The following is a 20136-nucleotide window of genomic DNA, read 5'->3' as shown; positions in this document are numbered from 1 at the left end:
TGCAAGCCTTTTCGTCGGGTGCCTCTCTGGCTGACATTATGCATTCTGCTGATTGGTCTGCTTCTCATGCTTCTTTCGCTCTTCTTACATAAGCATTAAAAATGCAAATATGAAGCCTCCGGTCATGTGGTAAAATTGTAGATTATGCTAATGTAGTGTACCTATAATCTTAATTTTAGTAATGACAGGAGGCGAATATTTCCCAACCTTCTTCCTCTCCGTATACTGGTGTTATCTACCTTCTGTTTGTTTCCAAGTTCTTATGATGCTTACGCTTACTTTTCCTAACTGTTTGATATTTATTATTGTACGATTCTAGTTCAGATATGAATATATTATTTTATTGCAATAATTGTATTGATAAACTAGGGTCATTTCGCTACCTTTCACTTTTTTTTGTTCTTTCTAATGTGAAAATTAGCATTATACATCAGATCTACCCATCGCATTCTTACTGTTAAAGCAGTCCTTGGAGTTACATTGGATCCACGTCATTATTGAGTTGTCATTGTTGGACTTGTTCATTGGAATATTAGTTTGCTTCAAAGAAAAGGAAGAGGAAAGCACCACAGAACTATATGTAGTAATGACTATTGATTCTGATTGGTTTACATTTTTGATTGACCTGGGCTGCTGGAGTTTAAAGTAAAGAAAGTTTATGCAACTATTCACCTTCTGGCATTACTAAAATTAAGATTATAGGTACACTAAATTAGCATAATCTACAATTGCTTCTTGTCCATTTCTTTGCCCTGCATACGTCAAATTAATGTTACTGTGGTTAATGATTGTTCGAAAACTCTTTTTTTATATATATAATGAAAAAAACTATATATAATCTCTGCCTTCACACATATAAATACTTTTATTTTTTTTCTTTATTATATGTAAAACCCACGGCTTTACCGGACCTCTCAAAATTCTAAGAATTAGCCAAGAACATCACTACATCAAGAGAAATGTTCTATACAGTGTAATCATCAGTCACATTCAATATTGTTCTATGTGATGATATTTATTCAGAAGCAAATGAGTATTTAAGTGTATGGTGGATATACATGATCTACAAATGACTTTACTAATCTTTTTAGCCTATGAAGGATAGTGCCTGCTTTGGAAGGAGTGTGAAAGCAAGAAAAGCACACTAAGAGCAAAAAAAAAAAAAAAAACACATCTTCACATATATCCCAAAATTATATACAGTACACGTTTGTGAGGGCAAGGGTTTTCTGTGGTAGGAATGTAGCCCGAGTGATAAAATGGTGTGAGCAGGATGTATACTATTGTAGAATAGTGAGAAGGTAGAGCAAGAAAGAATGGAGCTGATGGAGATGGGTACAATACTATTCATGGAGTCATTAATATTGGATTGGAAAATAGAAGAAGGATCGTGGAGACTGACTGCTTGTAAATCCAGGAAAATGTTGGGGTCAGGACAAAAGAGCCAGCAGAAGAGGTAAATGGGATAGGTAAGCACCCATATAAAGAGGCACAGATAGTCCAGTAACAATATCACCTTGCAGATGGATGGGGATGAAGAGGTCGGAATGCAAAAGACTCTTGACCTTTGGCTAATATTGTCTAGGTGTAATTATTGTGCAAATTGAAAAGTATAAAGAAACCACTGGTAGGTTAAAACACAGCTGCAAATACAGGCAGGAAATTAATGGATAGGGATAAAAAAGTCACAAGTGTTGAGCAAGGTTAATTGACATTTAAGCCCTTTACAGTCATCTAGGTTGAAATAATACATTTTGTTAATACCAAGCAAAGCAAGTGAAATGAAATCGTGTAATTGATAAGAATTGCACACATACCTTTATTAACAGGAACATACACCGCACAGTCCACACACAGGCTTATTCACTAAAGTGATTATAGTAACAAAAGTTCACTATAATAAATTAAAAAATGTAGATGAAAATAGATTACTTGTGGTCTGTGTGTGTAATGATTCTGTAAGAAACGCTGCACATACAGAGTTAAAGCAGTTTGTTCCTGGCTGCTTTGACAGCTTCATTAGCCAGCCTGGAATTGGAGTCCTGATCTGACTAATTTTAATTTTAATTCTGACAATAATTTTAATTCTGTTGACAATTGACACTTAGGAGTGACCGCACCAAATGAGCATCGGGCTGCAGGGAGAACTTAGTCTCAGTTAAATTTTTCCTTTTTTGTTTTTGTTTTTAAGGAGGGGGGAGGGGGAGTAGGGTCGATGCTAGCAAGGATTACTACAACCAAAAACAGTGTTTTAATAAAACCCTTAAATTTGAAATTCACTTTCAATTCCTTGAGATTCTCACTTTTGTGAATAATCTTGTTGGTGCCACTCACACGATGTTATTAGAAAATATATCATCAAGTTATACTATAAATTCTTAAATATGTCACCATAATACAGCCAATACAGAGGGAATCTCTCATCAATACCGAGATATTTTTCTTTCATTTAGCTGCTGGTAGAAAATCTTGGGAAATTGGTTATTGTTTGGGGGCATGTAAAAACTATGCAAAGTCATTTTCTAATATTTAGCAATGTACCATACATATTTGGAAATGTACTTTTATGTGGTGGCACTCGGTCAGTAAAGATGAATCATGATGCGTACATGCACATATGGCTATATGATACGTTTTAAATGCCATTAATAATATTGTATAGTTTAGCAAGAGTAAAGAAGATGAAAAAAACCTAAGCAATATCAAAAATGGCAACCATAAGCATTTTATTTAAGACAACACCATTGATCGTAAATTATAACAGTGACAGTGCAATGGTGAATGAGGTAATTGAAATCATATTAATGTTGATAATTTTTAATAGGGCAGACGAAACTAAAAATACATCATAATACCATGATAACTTTCATTATTATACAGTTTTATTAAAGTGCTTGTTGAATAAAATATGGTGGATTGCCATTATAGTCTATATGACACTTGCATGGTTTGGCTCATCTTGCGTGAATGAGTGGCATAATTTTTATTCTCGATCTCTAGCGTACGTCTCCATATTGCCATCTATTGATGAGTATTCTGTCTATATAAATAAAGGCAAGTCCACAAGTGTTATTAATTGATAAGGGCTACAGTTGGTTGCCAAAACATTAAGACTTTTTGTGTATGTCTTATTTTTTTGTTTGTCTTTATTCTACATATATGGCTGTATGGTGTGCAGTACGCCTGCTCTGGTTTATTTGTTAGGGAAATTACAATTGCATACACAAAATTTTTCAACATGTTAACAGCTGCCAATGAGTTGTTAAAGAGGATAACACAATATCACTATTCCAAAACTTTACAACACAATTTTTAGGAGAAGTAGATCAAGGAAAATGGGCACTACAATCGGGTAATTAGTAACACTTTAATTTTGTGAAATCATTTTGTGAAATCAAACGTAAAATGTAAATTTTGTGAAATCAACATAAAATGACTTAAAAAGTACTTGATTACACTTTTCTAACAAACAGACAAACAAACCCCAAAATAGTTTTGGTATTATGTTAGATGATGAGCAGCAAGTTTTTTTGTTAATAAATTCCACCAGCTAAAGGATAATTAAGCACTCATGTGTTTCTCATAGAGAGGCAGTGAATCCAATGCTTCTCCATGAGAAGCATTGGGGGTATGTTCTTATGCAGACAAAAAGAAATAATTTGCACCAAGTGCAAATAACCCTTGTGGCTAAAAAAGGATAAAATATACAAAAATATAAATACCCTTTAAAAAAATACCCATTGTTCTATTATCACTTCAGCTTGTTTAAGTGGCTGCAGTCCAAAGACCTGGTCTATGCAGCTCTACAGCATGCATGAAATGTTGACAGTACCAAGATATGACATTTTAATGAAGTTGTAGCACCACCTCCAGTACTAATCATTTAGATAGCTGGTAACTTTCTTTTCATTCTAGCTATATCACTTGTATCCAGATTTGTGCTGAGTTGTCACTCCTCTCTGTAGATAGAGCTGATTTGAGTCACAGACATCAACTCAATCAAGAGCTTAATATAATCCCATTATAAGTAAACTCATGTCAGTTGCAGTAAAACTCCTATTAATTCACAGAGTAGTTCCACTTTTTATGAGTGAAACTGCTCCTGGGGATAACTACTGATCTCAAAATATTCTCCTCGGCAGGTATTCCTGGCATCAATATTTCTTCCTGGTGTAGGAGTTTTTTTTTTGCATTATTATTTTTAATACTTTGATGCATTTTCTTTACGATGCATTAGAATATAGAAGAACATTTCTACCCTATAGTGTCACTATAAATATTGCTCAGTTCTTCTGTACTTGTTTTTTTATATGAAGGAAACTGCAAAAAAATTGAAATCTCTTTTTGCTCACTAACATGCAAAAGTCATATTTCTTTCCTAAGCAACAGTCTTTAAAAATATGCAAATTCATGGATTGATGCCGTTCATGAATACGAAGCTCACTTTTATTTATAGCAATGTCAGGAATGGAACAAAAAGAAATTATAATCAGATCTCATATAAATTTCAAGATGCCCCACTTACCGTTTTCACGATCCAAGTTAGGAATGATTGCAAAAATCATGGTTGCTTCACATTTGCAATTAACTAAATGGGACAAGGCCACAGATGGTGTTAAACTTCCAAATAAATCTAAACACGGAGCTTAACACTTTTCAATTCAAGATGTCTATAAGGGAAAAAGAATATATTTGTTGTCGAGGATAATGAGATCTGAGTTACTGTGGACATATATTAATACGTACTCGTGGCTTAAATGATATCTTTCAGGATAAGTATTATATTCCACAGTATCTCAGAACATGATGAATTTCAGACTCTTTATACTCTTGAATCTGCTTTGTGTTGTATTTCTGTCTAGACCATGTGTCCTAATTTATCTGACTAATAGCTCAAGTGCCAGGCTACTGTATATATCTACCGCACAGAGCTATCTAGTAACTTTGAGGGATAAAATAAAAAGTAAGCTACTTTATTGCCTATTAAAGTTATCCATTTCTATTTCTTATTGCAAATTACTTCCACATGCTGGATATATATAACTAACTTGATTGCGTTCTACGAAGAAGTAAGTAGAAGTATAGATCAGGGTGTTGCAGTGGATGTGATCTATTTGGATTTTGCCAAGGCATTTGATACAGTTCCACACAAAAGATTAGTGTTCAAACTCAAGGAAATCGGTCTCGATGAAAATGCTTGTTCTTGGGTAGAACATTGGCTTAAAAACAGAATACAAAGAGTTGTCGTTAATGGTAAATTTTCAAGCTGGACAGAGGTGGCAAGTGGTGTCCCTCAGGGGTCTGTTCTGGGACCCCTTCTATTTAACATTTTTATAAATGATCTTGAAGACAGCATTGAAAGTCATGTTTCAGTGTTTGCAGATGACACAAAACTTTGTAAAATAATACAATGTGAGCAAGATATTACTTTGCTGCAGAAGGATTTAGATAGACTGGAGGACTGGGCACTCAAATGGCAGATGAAATTTAATGTTGAAAAATGCAAAGTTATGCACTTCGGCGTAAAGAATACAAAAGCAACGTATACCCTTAATGGAAGTGAATTAGGGATAACAACACACGAAAAGGACTTGGGAATTGTTATAGACAACAAACTATGCAACAATGTGCAATGTCAATCAGCAGTGGCCAAGGCCAGTAAGGTATTGTCATGCATGAAAAAGGGCATTCATTCTCGGGACGAGAATATCATTTTGCCTCTCTATAAATCACTGGTAAGACCACATATTGAATATGCTGTGCAATTTTGGGCACCTGTTCTAAAGAAGGATATCATGGCACTAGAAAAAGTGCAGAGGCGGGCTACAAAATTAATAAAAGGAATGGAACATATCAGCTATGAAGAAAGGTTAACAAATTTAAACCTATTTAGTTTAGAAAAACGTCGCCTGAGAGGGGATATGATAACATTATACAAATATATTCGGGGCCAATACAAACCATTGTGTGGAAATCTATTCACAAACTGGACTTTACATAGGACACGAGGCCATGCGTTTAGACTGGAAGAAAGAAGATTTCGTCTAAGGCAAAGGAAAGGTTTTTTTACTGTAAGAACAATCAGGATGTGGAATTCTCTGCCTGAAGAAGTGGTTTTATCAGAGTCCATACAGATGTTCAAACAGCTACTAGATGCATACTTGCAAAGACAGAATATTCAAGGATATAATCTTTCAATGTAGGGTAATAACTGCTTGATTCAAGGATAAATCTGACTGCCATTCTGGGGTCAAGAAGGAATTTTTTTGTCCTAGCTTGTTGCAAAATTGTGCTTCAAACTGGGTTTTTTTTTTTTTTTTTTTTCTTTTGGATCAACAGCAAAAAACAGGTGTGAGGAAGGCTGAACTTGATGGACGCAAGTCTCTTTTCAGCTATCTAACTATGTAACTATGTAACTATATTAGTTATACAGCCCTATGACTTTAAGAGGTTGTTTTCATCAAGACCAGTTTTTGATGACAGTTTTGTTTGTTATTTTTACGTTTGTAATCTCAATTTTATTTAGCAGAAGGCAACGGATACAAAACAGTAAAAAGCACAAGTGAGCAATCATTAAATTAATGATTGATCATGCAAGTCAATGGATATGTAGAATTGTTCAATAGATAAAAATAACCACCTGTAATGGTGGACAGTGAGAATACAGAAGTTCACGGTGACGGTATAGAATTAGAGGAAGAACTTATTGATAAACAAAAAAGTGAATACCTATATATATATATATATATAAATGTTATCTAACAAGACTAGTCAATTTGACTTCCTTAGATTGCATTTTGCCTTTTGGATTTCATTTCACTATAATCTGGGGTTTAGTGAACAATTCCAAATGTTTGAAGGACATTAATGCAATGTGAATGATAAAAAACTGTAATACTTGACATTTACTATTTTTGGCTGTTTATTAGTTGGGTGTCAGACTAGTTTAATATCCAACACGCAGAACTTAAGTTAACTAATATGATATAAATCAGAAACCCTAAAGCGTATTACTGAACCTTAGAAAGGCCAGATTTTATATTGATAATAGAATAGTACAAAACAAACCGAGGTCAGGGAAATAGAAGGTACGTAAACGTTAGAAAAGTCAAAGATCAAGGGATACAGAAGTCAGAATAGTCAAAGTACAAGCCAAGGTCAAAATACACAATAATTAATACAAATAACGCGTTATCGGATAACCAAACAGGATACCACAGTAGGGCACTGAGAATAATTCAAACTGAGTTAAAATATCCAAACACCCTCTCTGATTTGTCAATTGCGGTCATGTGACATCGGAACTTGTGTACGCATCGTTGATGTGACGACGCACACACATTATTGAGCGTTATATTGGGCAAGACCCATGGAGCCATTAAAGACTCTAGCATGCAGCGGCTGACATCTCTCCAGACACGGCCACTGTGGAGGCAAGACAGAGATACTTGGCGGCGTGATACAGACCTCGGGTGAACATGCCACAATGAAGCGAGCTGTGATTTTGGTCATGTTTTAGTTTAAAACTGTGGGATATTTTTTTTTTCTTTTAGCTTTGTTTTTTTCAGCAATCTCTAGTTCAAAGTTCTAATAACAATGCAAGTTATACAAAACTGTGTCTATACATTACACAATGTTGAATGAATAAAAGCCCTGCAAACACTAACGCATTTTAAAATCTTCCACATCCCTTGAATGTTGGCTCTAAATTGAGGGGACAGCAAGGTTAAAAATCTCTGTTCTTTAAATGCTTTCTATTAAGAATTCATGTGAGTTCAATAGTGCAACACATCTAGATCACTGTTTTTATTATTTCACATATAGCCAGCACTTTGAAAGAAAGCAAGTTTGAAGTACAGACTTATTTATCAGCTAGAAAATAGTTGAAATTGAACAGTCATGTCTTCACAAGGTATTAATGCTATATATCAGTGTTACTATTAAGCTTGCCTAGTTTGAGTGCAATATCTTTTTAATGCAAAACGATTATTCAAATTAATTAAAATTGCATATTTCTATTAAATACATGGTACATTGCACAAGTATTGAGCTCAATGGATGTTCCCATTTTTTTAAGAATTTGAAGAATTACAACCTGGCATTACATTTTTCTACTGTTGTTTTACTTTTCATTTTGCCTAACATAACACTTTGGGATCTTTTTTTAAAAAATCTAACATTTACTATTACCTATTAATTTGTGGTGGTTTAACTCTGTGGATCTAAACTCAAAAGGCAGCCACCTGCCTTGCAAAAACTTCTCAATGAGCAGTAACAAAGCCATTGAAAGTCTGGGCTGGTGAAAAAGGGGATGGCTTGCAGTAGCTGCAGATGCTAAATCTGCAACTATTGCAAGCCAAGATTTCATTTAACTCCACAAAAACATGCCAAACTAATTACATGCATATTTTCTTTGGTGATGGATTATCTCATGTTACTGTAGATGTGATGGCATCCTACTGCCATCCTAACACCAAACCATAGCTTGTAAGATTATCTTCATCCATGTTTTATCTTGTAACACAGGCATAGCACACCTTAATGCCCAACTCTTGGGTCTCTAATACCGCAGTTTAAAATAGGATAGTGTTTGCTTGGCAAAGAAAACGGAAACCATAACTTAATACCATATCTCCCACGTGTCCCTATTTAGGAGGGACGGCGTCTATTTTTAACCCACATGCATAAATCCCTCTTTTAATGTCACTCTTTTTTTTAAGACCAATCATGGTATATCTGAATTATAGTTGAGCCTCACAGCAATAATACTCACAGTAATGTATCTTTAATTTACAATAAATGTGTTTAGAAATCAGTCTGCGCAAATAAGACACATTGATCTAAAATCACTTGCTTGATCCTTAAAATTTCTCAAAACAACCCTGGCCATACTGTCACTCACACCTCAAAATATTAAAGTGTCCCTCTTTGTCAAATTGAGATGTAGGGAGGCATGTTAATACAACTCCGTCTGTATGGTTACTAAATTATCTTTGCATGTACAAGGCAAATACCCACAGGCAAAGCTTTAAATGTTCCATCTAACATACCACTGTGAATTACTTCATACAGTCTAAAAGAGATATTTAGCCATTAGAGAATTATTTGTTAAACAGAAAAAAAAAATGTGGGACAATTTCCTCATTTTCTTCTTTACTGCTGTCAACGGAGATGATAACATGACAGATTTTCTTTTCTCTCATATAGCAACGGACCATAGAAAATGGCACAGTAAAGTGCCACAAACAGTGGTAGTCTGACTTTGCAAACTGTGCCCAGCATCAACCATCACTCACTTGAGAAAAATGTAGTATCCAGAAATCCAAGTCTTGTTTTTTCAGGTGTGAAGTACACTTCATACAGCACAAGAGATGCAAAGATAAATGCTACATTGGTGAGACAAACTAAGAACACGAATCAATCTTCACAGGAACAAAATAAAAGAATGTTGGAATGATCAAGGAGACACACCTGTGGCTGAATACTTTCCTAGGATAAATCATTGCAATGCTGAACTAGCAGGGTACTGAAAAGGAAGATTCAAGAACAAAAGATTTTTGATCTAAGGTAAAAAAAACAAAAAAAACTTCATCATACATTTTGATCTCATTTTGAAATACTTAAGAAAAATGTTATAGTTTGTGACATTTGCTGAACAAAAAAACTGTAGAAATGTGTCACTGTTGCTTAGTTTTTTTTTTTACCCAACATGCTTTCAATATACTGCAACAATGACATTTTTCACTAAATAATAAACTGTCAGCCAAATGTCAAAGATTGTTTTAAAAATATGCAAGTAAAAAAAAAAAATCACAATTACTCTATTGAATATGTAACATATTTTGCTTCTATTTAGTTTTGCATAGTACGTTTGATTTCATATAGTTGGCTTAGAAATAAAGACGTTTGCATTTATAAATGTAGAAATTGTATTTGCTCATGAATGTATGAACTTGCTCAAAAAGTGTCAAAAAATCAAGAATATTTCGGTATTTTATTTTCGTAAAATGATGACTTGCAGCATGTGGTACAAAAAAAAATAAAAAAATAAAAAAAAATTTGTTGCAATCCCCAATAATAGACAGAAGCCTATGGTCAACCACTGTTCCTCTCTCATCTCATTAGTGAGATAGTGAGGTGCTGAAAATGAACACACAAACTCTATGGGTATGCATTGAAAGAATAATGAAAACAAGTAGTGAATAGTAAATTCTTTGCACAGTTTCCATTAATAAGTAATAATAATAATAATAATAATAATAATAATAATAATAATAAGCCCAATAATACAATTTGCAATCAAACAAGTCAAATATCTGAACAAAGTAAATGCCCAAAAGATACCTCATCTGCTAATGCTCAGTCTCAATTCTATATTTCAATAAATAGGAAATAACAATGAACACTAAGTAAAAACATTAAATAAGATGTAAATATCCACTCAAAAGATTTAATAAAAATGAGTTCCTACTTCCTATTTTTTCTTAAATAAATATACCGTAGGCGTCCATCCTTATGTCTGGTAAAAATGTTTTTAAAAATCTTTGTAATATATATAGTACTTACAGTTATCTGGTATGTCCTGCAGTGACAACTGTTCCCCTTGAGATCTCATCTTCTGCCCATTGAGATATGCATCTAAAAATTAATTTAAAAAATCTTTAGACACAATATTACAATAAGTCTGTTGTTCGAACAGCAAGAAAAATACATCCCCATTATCTCATTAAAGTACTCTAGCTTGGTGGTTGTTTCTGCAACCGTATCTGCTGTCCACTCACATACAATTTAGTTTAGTTTCCTTCGTCAGTTTAGCAGAAACACGGTAATTTGCTAACAGACAATTTGAAAGACAAGTAAACCAAAACAAATTTCACTAATCTCGCAAAGTGTGGCAAAACCTCTAAGCTGGGTGCAATTACATTAAATGGTCATAATATATACTAAAAAAAAGCATCATAATAAACATAAGAGGAATTATACTGACTTTTTCATATTTTGTCCATGTGTATGAAAGTTCGGGCCTAATGACATTAATGAGTCCAACTATTCCAATCTGTGGGATGGTTACTTGATAAAGGAACACACAAGGCCTAAAACAAACACATGTGTATCCAATAAAGCATATTTGAAAGCATTTTGCTTTTTTTTTTTTTTAATAATGAAAGATGAATATTTGAAGCAAAATAATTTACTACCACAACAAGATGACAGTCTTAAATTAGAGGGGCAAAGGTTTAAAAATAATATCAGGACGTATTACTTTACTGAGAGGGTAGTGGATGCATGGAATAGCCTTCCAGCTGAAGTGGTAGAGGTTAACACAGTAAATTAGTTTAAGCATGCATGGGCTAGGCATAAGGCTATTCTAACTATAAGATAAGGCATGGGACTAATGAAAGTATTTAGAAAATTGGGCAGACTAGATGGGCTGAATGTTTCTTATCTGCCGTCACATTCTATGTTTCTATGTTTCTACTAGACAAGCTCCCATTTCATAGGAAAAAGGAGAAGATGGCCACATATGCACCACACTTGCACCACATTCTGCTGCAGATGTCGTAAGGAAAAAAGGAGAGGGCATTGTTCTGGGTCTTCAAGATTCTTCACAACCATGTATTCTGAAGAGCAATAGGGTACATGGCTTATCATGGGTCCAAGGGACTCCTAATTGTTTTAGTTAAGATCCTTGGGTGAGGAAAAATAAGTAATATTCTGATTTTTGTTTCTAGACATCACAAGTTCTTGAGGGCATCTGTTTAATCAGTTTTTGTGTAAATATTTCTATATGTGACATTTAATTACAAAACTGCACCCAGATCTGTATACTTAAGATTATTCTACATTTTGGGCAGCAGCCTACCCCTTTTTCATTCATGTCTGTGATAGTCCCTTTGCGCGCACACACACACACACACACACACACACACTCACACACACACACACAAACAAACACACACACACACACACACACATATGAAATGAAACCATTCTTGTTATTTGAAAACATGCACATGGGGAGTACTGTAGTACTAGTGAGACTTCACAGAACACTAACACTAACAGGGTTTGTGACTAAGTGGCTGCTAAAAAAGAATGGTTTGAATATCCTGGGTTGTCCACTTTTGCAAATAGTATGCGATGATTGGGGTAATTCTCATTCCTTGGCTGTCATACAGTCTCAAAGGAAACATATGCCCAGCGAACTAATCTGGCAAACTGAAATGGGCAAGCCCTATATTTAACCCTGTAACTTTCCAAAACCCCACGATACCTGTACATGAAGGGCTGCTGTTGTACTTGTGGGACATCACTGAACACAAATATGAGATTTTAAAACAGTAAACCATATAATGGTGATTATTACTAACTTTGTACAGGTGACTGTCTACTAAAGAGACTGGACATGCGCCATTTTGAATACCCTGGGTTGTCTATTATTGCGCATATTTTGCCATGGTGGTGGTAATTTTCATTCCTGGGCTGTCATACGGTCTCTAAGGCAACATATACCCAGCAAACCAAACTGGTAAAGTTCAATGTGTAAAAACTGAAATGGGCAAGCTCTTTATTTGACTCTGTAACTTTGCAAAACTCCATGAAACCTGTACATGGAGGGCATCATCGTATTAATCGGACATCACAGCATCCAAATATGTGTATTTTATTGCAGTAAAAGCTCACAATACTATGACATTCACATGCCATGTAGAACTTGGAAAATAAATTTTCCTAATTTCTCACCATTATTTTTTAATTTTATTCCTATTAAATTATGTTTCATATATACATATTTGATTTGGAATGGAAGTCCTGTTTTTCCTGAAATAAATGGTATATAATAAGTGTGGGTGCACTTAATAAAAAAAAGGTAAATTATGGTTAAAAAGGCATAGCTCAAATTCTAGGTTTTGTTTTTGTTTTGGTCGAAACTTGTACAATGCCTCTGTCCTTAAGGGGTTAATATGTTGCTTTTATGCTTTAAATTACATATACAATCTTTACCCATCTTTCCACTTGAATTGACAGTTAAATTGACTTCGATATCTCTTTATATCTCTATATATTTATTGTGCGTGCAATAATGTCTTAATGTGCATGTGATGTGATTAGTTAGTGCCACATTATAAAAACTATAAATAATTGTACCATAAAGATCCTTCTTTGCAGCTTATTGAAATGATGTCTATATTACTGATTGTCAGTTACCGTTTTGGTTTTCTTGCCTACCCACTGTCAGAGTTGAACATCTTTAGAAACAGATAGTTCAGTGTGTTAGTAGGAGAGGGATTCTGCTTTACTGCACAGCCAGCGTGTTATTTACTTTCCTCAATTATTGTCACGGTCAGAAAATTGCATCCTAGGAAATTTGGACTTTCTCACGCTTTCCTTGAATTTGACTCTATGGAGGCAATCTATAGAAATCCCACAAGGAGATGGACTATCTTATTTCAATACAGTAGAATTTTGCGTTCCGATAACCTTTCGAAGAGTTTAGATGACGATATGGCAAACTGATCCCCTTTAGGTCCGCTTTGAATACAATTCCTACTGCATCAGGCACTGGATGGCTCGAAAACTAAATAAATGATCATAAATAAACTAAATAATGATCATATTAGCAATAGCAAGGGTTTTATTCACTAAATCTGGGAATTGTGGAGAACACATAATAATAATAATAATAATAATAATAATAATAATAATAATGAAAAAAAAATTCCAAAACATCTATATTGCAAAAATTCTCCATTTCATTTTTTTTTCTTTATTCAACACAACTGGTTTTGGCTTATAAAGAGAAAATGAATAGACTTGATATATCATACATTATCAATATATATTATACCTGTGATTGAATTACTCACTGTGCCTTAGATACAGGTGAGGTGCATGGTAAGTTATCCCAGTAACACCATGCATTATTCTCCATTTATTTTATCTATTAGACATAGCCCAATTGATAGTGCATGAAAAGGTTAGAATCACTTCGACTCACATGTTTTATAATGAGGATGCACCATTATGAATGATTAATGTACAGTTTAGACTAAAGCATTCAGTTGCAAAGAATTGCAATTCCTCTGAAATTTCATCAATTGGTTAATCGTGTGAATTTTGCAGCTTCGAAGTACCATATGGATGTTTCACAAAAAAATCAAATAAATCAATTGTCTAATATGTTACTTTGCTTCAGAATTTGGTGCTTCATCCATGGAGATACAAAGGAAAAGAAAAACAAAAGAAAACAGGGATGAAGAGGACCAAACGCTTAAAAATAATGTGGACCAAATTTGAATATTTTAAAGAAATATCATTCTATTCAGTTGGAATGCAGTCGACAGAATTCTGACAGGAATCAGCTTCAATAAAAGGGAGTTAAAATGAGCAAAACTGCCACTAAATTCTTGTATGATTTGGCCAAACTAAATGTTTCCACCCTGCTCAAGAATTATATAGTTCTTTCTGTCAATGTAACTGCATTTGGCACATTTTGGACTCCTATGGGCAATCCTGCTTTTTTTCATTACAAAGCATTACACATTGTCTAATCCTGAAACAAACAATAGAGAAAGAAATAGAAGAAGCGTGTACTGCAAAAATCTTTGGCTTTACCCTCCTATGCTGCCTCCACAATTGCATATACACAGTTTTAACCATTGCAAACAAAATTTGATGTCCAGACAGCAGAGCTGGTACTATGATTTTAGCGCCAGCTCTACAGTGCACCCCAAAAGCTGCATGGGTAGGTTTGGAGATTTAAAGCCACTATCCACAAACAGTCCCTATTTCCATGCCAACACACATACTACACTGCAAACAGCCATATCCACACATAACCCACAACCACACAGCATCCCATACACACACAAACAACCCCACAAGCAGTATCAGCAGAAACAAGCAACCCCACAAGTAGTCTACCCTCACAAATTCAACACAACATGCAGCCACCCCTCACGCAATCCCACAAGCAGAATCTCAGCAAACCTTGCATTAACACATCCAATTGAGTACCCTAAGCTTTTACACACACACACATATATATATATATATATATATATATATATATATATGCCACATTATAAAAACTTTTGAAGCTTGAATAAATGGCACATTGTTGGCAACATTATCGAGTCCTGTGAGTGCATTTCCAACATGGTATTTTATATCTCTCTCTCTATATAAAATACCTTGTTGGAAGTGCACTCACAGGACTCGATAATGTTGCCAAAAATGTGCCATTTATTCAAGCTTCAAAAGTTGATTACATAGTGTCAACATTTCAGTCCACTAGGATCAACTTTTGAAGCTTGAATAAATGGCACATTTTTGGCAACAGTATCGAGTCCTGTGAGTGCACTTCCAACAAGGTATTTTATATTTTGAGGTCGGAGTGGCACCTAGGCAATAAACAAGACTGGGAGCAGGAGTGCGGGACCCAGCATGAATTTTATATATATATATATATATATATATATATATATATATATATATATATATATATATAGTATATCTCAAAAGTTAATGCACCACTTACATTTCTGTAACTATTTTATTATCTTTTCATGTGACAACACTGAAGAAATTACACTCTGCTACAATGTAAAGTAGTAAGTTTACAGCCTTTACGACAGTGTAAATTTGCTGCCCCCTCAAAATAACTCGACACACATCCAATAAATGACTAAACCATTGGCAACAAAAGTGAGTACACCCCTAAGTTGAAATTATATATTAGTGGTGGGTATATAAGATTGTGTTTTACTGCTTTAATTTATCCTGATGAAAGTTTGGGTTTCAAACTGAAGCATCGATCTCTTAATTGTGAGTAATAAAAGCAAAGATTTACTATCAACATTTTGGAGTCAAGGGAGTGCTATCTCAATGCTATTTTTGAATATTTATGCTGACAAGCACCGGGCAACAACTGCCACCCCTTTAAAAGTCATTTTCTTTTGTAATCGGTGAGCCTTTTGTGCAAAATCCATTTTTACAGATGTGAAAATGGAGTTCAAGTACAAGTTTACATCAACATTTTGTTAGAGCATGTCCGACACACAAAACCTGAGCCAATATTTATTCAGTTATAATCACTTTGATGGTTTTCCACCCAGATATTGAAACACAATATATAATATTCCGTAGGCCCAGTATATTTTTTTAAGTCTTTTAAAAGCTTAAAGGGTTTATCCAACCATTTTTTGTATGATACAGAATGATGACCTAATGGCATTGTGCTATATGTCCCCACCAAAATAAACACTAAAAAAGTGTTTTAAAAGAAGTTTAACTTAACTCAATGCAGCACCGAGTGAAACTCCACTGGCACTGCATAGCGCACCCCAATGTGATGTCACGGGAGCTGTGCCGAGGTCCAGTCAAAGGCATCTCATAGAGAAGCCTGTGATTGAAAGATTTAAAGGGAAGGGGAAAAGAGAAGAAGGAAATGGAGCAGGAGGGAGGGTGGGGGCGGGGGTTTAAAAAAATAACAGATGTGATTGTGAGTTGATAGGGCATACACCAGTGTGGGAGGCAGGGAACTCAAGAAAGTCTGCAAGGGAGAAGCTGCTACGTATGTTGTCAGCGTGCAGTGTGCATTGACTACAGATGTAAATTATGCACATAATTGACAATAGGCAGCCCGGAAGCCCAGAGTTCTTGGCTGCTAAGTGACGTGTGCTGAGGTGCATCCAAATGTATCTGGATGGGAGGTGTTTCAAGCTGAAACACTGCACATCCAGACTTCTACCACCATGACCACTTCAAATAGAAAACATAGTCATGGCTGTTGAAGTAACACTTTAAGGAGAATGCTGTGCATTTAAATGTACCCATGTTTGATGACTAATGACCTTATTTTTGACCTTACAACTTGATGTGCAGTCTATAGCAGTAATTTCATGATAACAACTTAGTGATCGTGATTACATGATTTTTTGTGTTTTAGTTGACTGAGTGTTGTATGTGAGAGAATGTGTAGAGGCTGAGGGTTGTCTGTGTGGATGAGGCCAAAAGGTGTATGGGCAGTTTGAGTGTGGGCTGATTGTTATGTGTGTGGTGGACTGAATTTTGTGTGTGTGTGAGTTTATGTTTTGTCACCACACCTCCTCTTTCTTACATTCCTTTGTGGTTTAATGGAGGGTGAACTGGATCCTTGGTGGTCAGGTGGGGGAGCTTCATCATCTGTACCAATATCAATTACAGACCACTTTAACAGCTCCCTCGCAGTTTCAATACACAGTCAATGAATCAGAGCGCTGATTATGGTGCTCTGATTCATTAAGAGCTCTCTAAGTGGTCTGTACCTGATGCCGGTGTCTGAACATGTGCCCTAGGTAGCCCCTTTGTTTGCCTAATGAGTAATCCCGCTCAGATTGAAAGGTATTACATTAAAAAAAAGAAAGCTGCATACAAAACATATACAGAGAGCTACCTGTCCGTATGTTTTTTTTTTTTTAAGTTTATGGGTCACCACCTACTGTCTGTCCTGATACAAAGTTTCCATTATGTGTTCCAAAGTCCCTTTGCATTCCCAAAGTTACGACTCAGATATCACAAAGGCTGTTATTATAGTATCAGACATTGAAACAGTAGCAACTTATATAAGCACCACTGGATTCCATGTACATGTAGCTCCATCATGGTTTCCTAGACATGTTTCGAATGTGTGATTACTCAGAATTAAACATATTTACCTTAAATTGCATATAAACAAACACATTGTACTTCTCCATTACTTATCTCTTAAGTGTGTAGAATTATTTCTCAGCATGGCAAAGCTGTAGACATTTCAGCATCAGCATCAATATGCTTTCAAATGGACACAGCTGGAATATAAATAAATGAAGTATCTGCAAAGGTTTCTATTAATTAAATGAATTGGTTTTTGTCAGGATACGAGACATAGCAATACCAATATTGATTTTTAAATCAGTAGGTATGCTTTAAATCACAATTATACACTTCTCTCAGACATTGGGGATTTTTGGCCCATTTACATTCGATTGTTTTCTTCTTAACTCCATCAATACATGAATCTCCTGCAATGTCTGGTATTTCCATAAGGCTTCTCAGAACAGACAGGGGATTAACTATTCTATTTTGTCTGTTTTCTCTTCTTGCTTAGTTAGAGCAATCAGAGCAAGTTAATGCATATGAAATATTGACATATAATGGACTTTTAGAAAGAAAATAAAAAATATAGTTTTCCTTTTCAAATCTAAATTTTCTTTGTAAAAGTTTCAAGACGTCAGTAACACTTTTTCTATAAAAGTGTGATTTACATGTTTTCCAAAAAACAAACAAACATTTATGTTTGTTGACAATTCTAATTCATATCTTTAGTTTTGTTTGTTTTAATTCACCATATTTTTAAGTAGAACTTGGGCTAGCATCAATAAACTGTCAGCGCTTGTGAATAACCTTATATTAACTGCTTAAACATATGTGCCAATATGCCCTCGGAAAACTATTGTGAGAGTTCACAATTAAAACTAGACTAGGGATAGCGATATAATAATTATTGAAATAATTATGAAATAAATGTCTGTTACTGCTAAACTTTCATATTTTGTTTTACTTTGAATGCTAAATGTGTAGTAATTAAATATCCTCTTCCATACATCTATTAGTTTGAACAACAACATTACGTGGGAGAAGCCAAGATTAGAGATCTAAAATGTACAAGTCCTTGAAATTATACAGAACATTTGTGTAGTGAGGTATTTCAAAAATATATGCCTACAAAATGCATTTGTATCTTGATCTATGGACATGCAAAGCAGGAAGGGGAATTAGATGTACTTGTCCATCTAGGGACAAATGACTTGGCTTGCAATGAGGTTTCAGAGGTTATGGAAGTTTTTAGTATTTTTGCCAATGATATACGGCAGGTTGCTTCCACACTACTATTCTCTGAAGTTCTGCCTGTGCATAACACTCAGAATGACAGGTGGATGCGTATTAGGGACTTTAACTTGTGACTTGGTGAATGGTGTCGGGAGCAAGGATTTGGCTTTATTTCTCATGGTAGCTCTGTTTGGAATGGAAATAAGCTGTACAAAAAGGATGGTTTGCATCTTTCGCAAAAGGGAACAAATGTTCTCAGTGAGCAGTTCAGAGGTTTGGCTAGGATGTATTTAAACTAGGAGGGAGGGGGGCAAAAGGGTAATAAAACATCAATCCAATTGTCCCCCAAAACAAGGACAGAAGGTGCCTGTAGCAAGTGTGTTAAAAAAATGATAAGCTTAGAGTTATGTCTACAAATGCTCGCAGTTTAGGGAATAAGATCCATGAACTTGTGGTAATAATGGCAACTTATAGTGTAGATTTAGCTGTTACTGAGACATGGTATAATGAGAAAAATCACTGGGACATAGCAATACCAGGGTACTCTTTATATAGAAAAGACAGGGAAGGCAAGAAAGGGGGAGGGGTGGCCCTGTATGTGAAGGATAGCATAAAATCTAGCCTAATAAAGGTTAGTGAGGCGAACATAAAGTCCATTTGGGTTACGTTAGAATTTGGTAATCACACAGTAACTCATGTAGGTGTGATTTATAGGCCCCCAGGACAAATTGAAGAGTTAGATAATCTACTAGTTGAAGAAATAGCTAAAACAATGACAATGAAGGGGGAAGTTATCATCATGGATGACTTTAATCTTCCTGATGTGAATTGGAAAACAAAAATAGCTGCTTGTGCCAGGAGTAGAGATGTCCCGAATAGTTCGCTGGCGAATAGTTCCCGGCGGACATAGCTTGTTCGCGTTTGCCCCGGACGGCGAACATATGCGATGTTCGGTCTGCCCCCTATTCGTCATCATTGAGTAAACTTTGACCCTGTACCTCACAGTCAGCAGACACATTCCAGCCAATAAGCAGCAGACCCTCCCTCCCAGACCATCCCACCTCCTGGACAGCATCCATTTTAGATTCATTCGGAAGCTGCATTCATTTTTTTTTTTTTTTTTAGACAGAAGTGTGTTATATTTGAGCGTGCGTATATCATGGCTAGTTGCACTGAGGGTATGAGTATATAGCAGTACATTGTTGTGAAAGATGTCTGTCATGTTTAGGGTGTAGCTTGCACGTTATCAACTGTGTATTTATATCAGCAGTTATAGTACCACTA

At 35.2% G+C, this 20136-nt stretch overlaps 1 protein-coding gene across 1 annotated transcript in view; it reads right to left on the bottom strand.

The window, feature by feature from the left end:
- TENM2 (teneurin transmembrane protein 2) overlaps nt 1-20136 on the bottom strand; it is a 2177747-nt gene that overhangs the window by 1258192 nt on the left and 899419 nt on the right. The window contains exon 5 of the mRNA XM_063447436.1: nt 10567-10638. Within this exon, the coding sequence (XP_063303506.1) occupies nt 10567-10638 (72 nt within the window). The remainder of the gene's footprint in view (nt 1-10566; nt 10639-20136) is intronic.

The sequence above is a fragment of the Pelobates fuscus genome, chromosome 3 (genome assembly GCF_036172605.1).
Source record: "Pelobates fuscus isolate aPelFus1 chromosome 3, aPelFus1.pri, whole genome shotgun sequence".
Lineage (NCBI taxonomy): Eukaryota > Metazoa > Chordata > Amphibia > Anura > Pelobatidae > Pelobates > Pelobates fuscus.
Note: the sequence above shows the minus strand (reverse complement) of the source record. Positions and strands in the feature narration are given on the sequence as shown.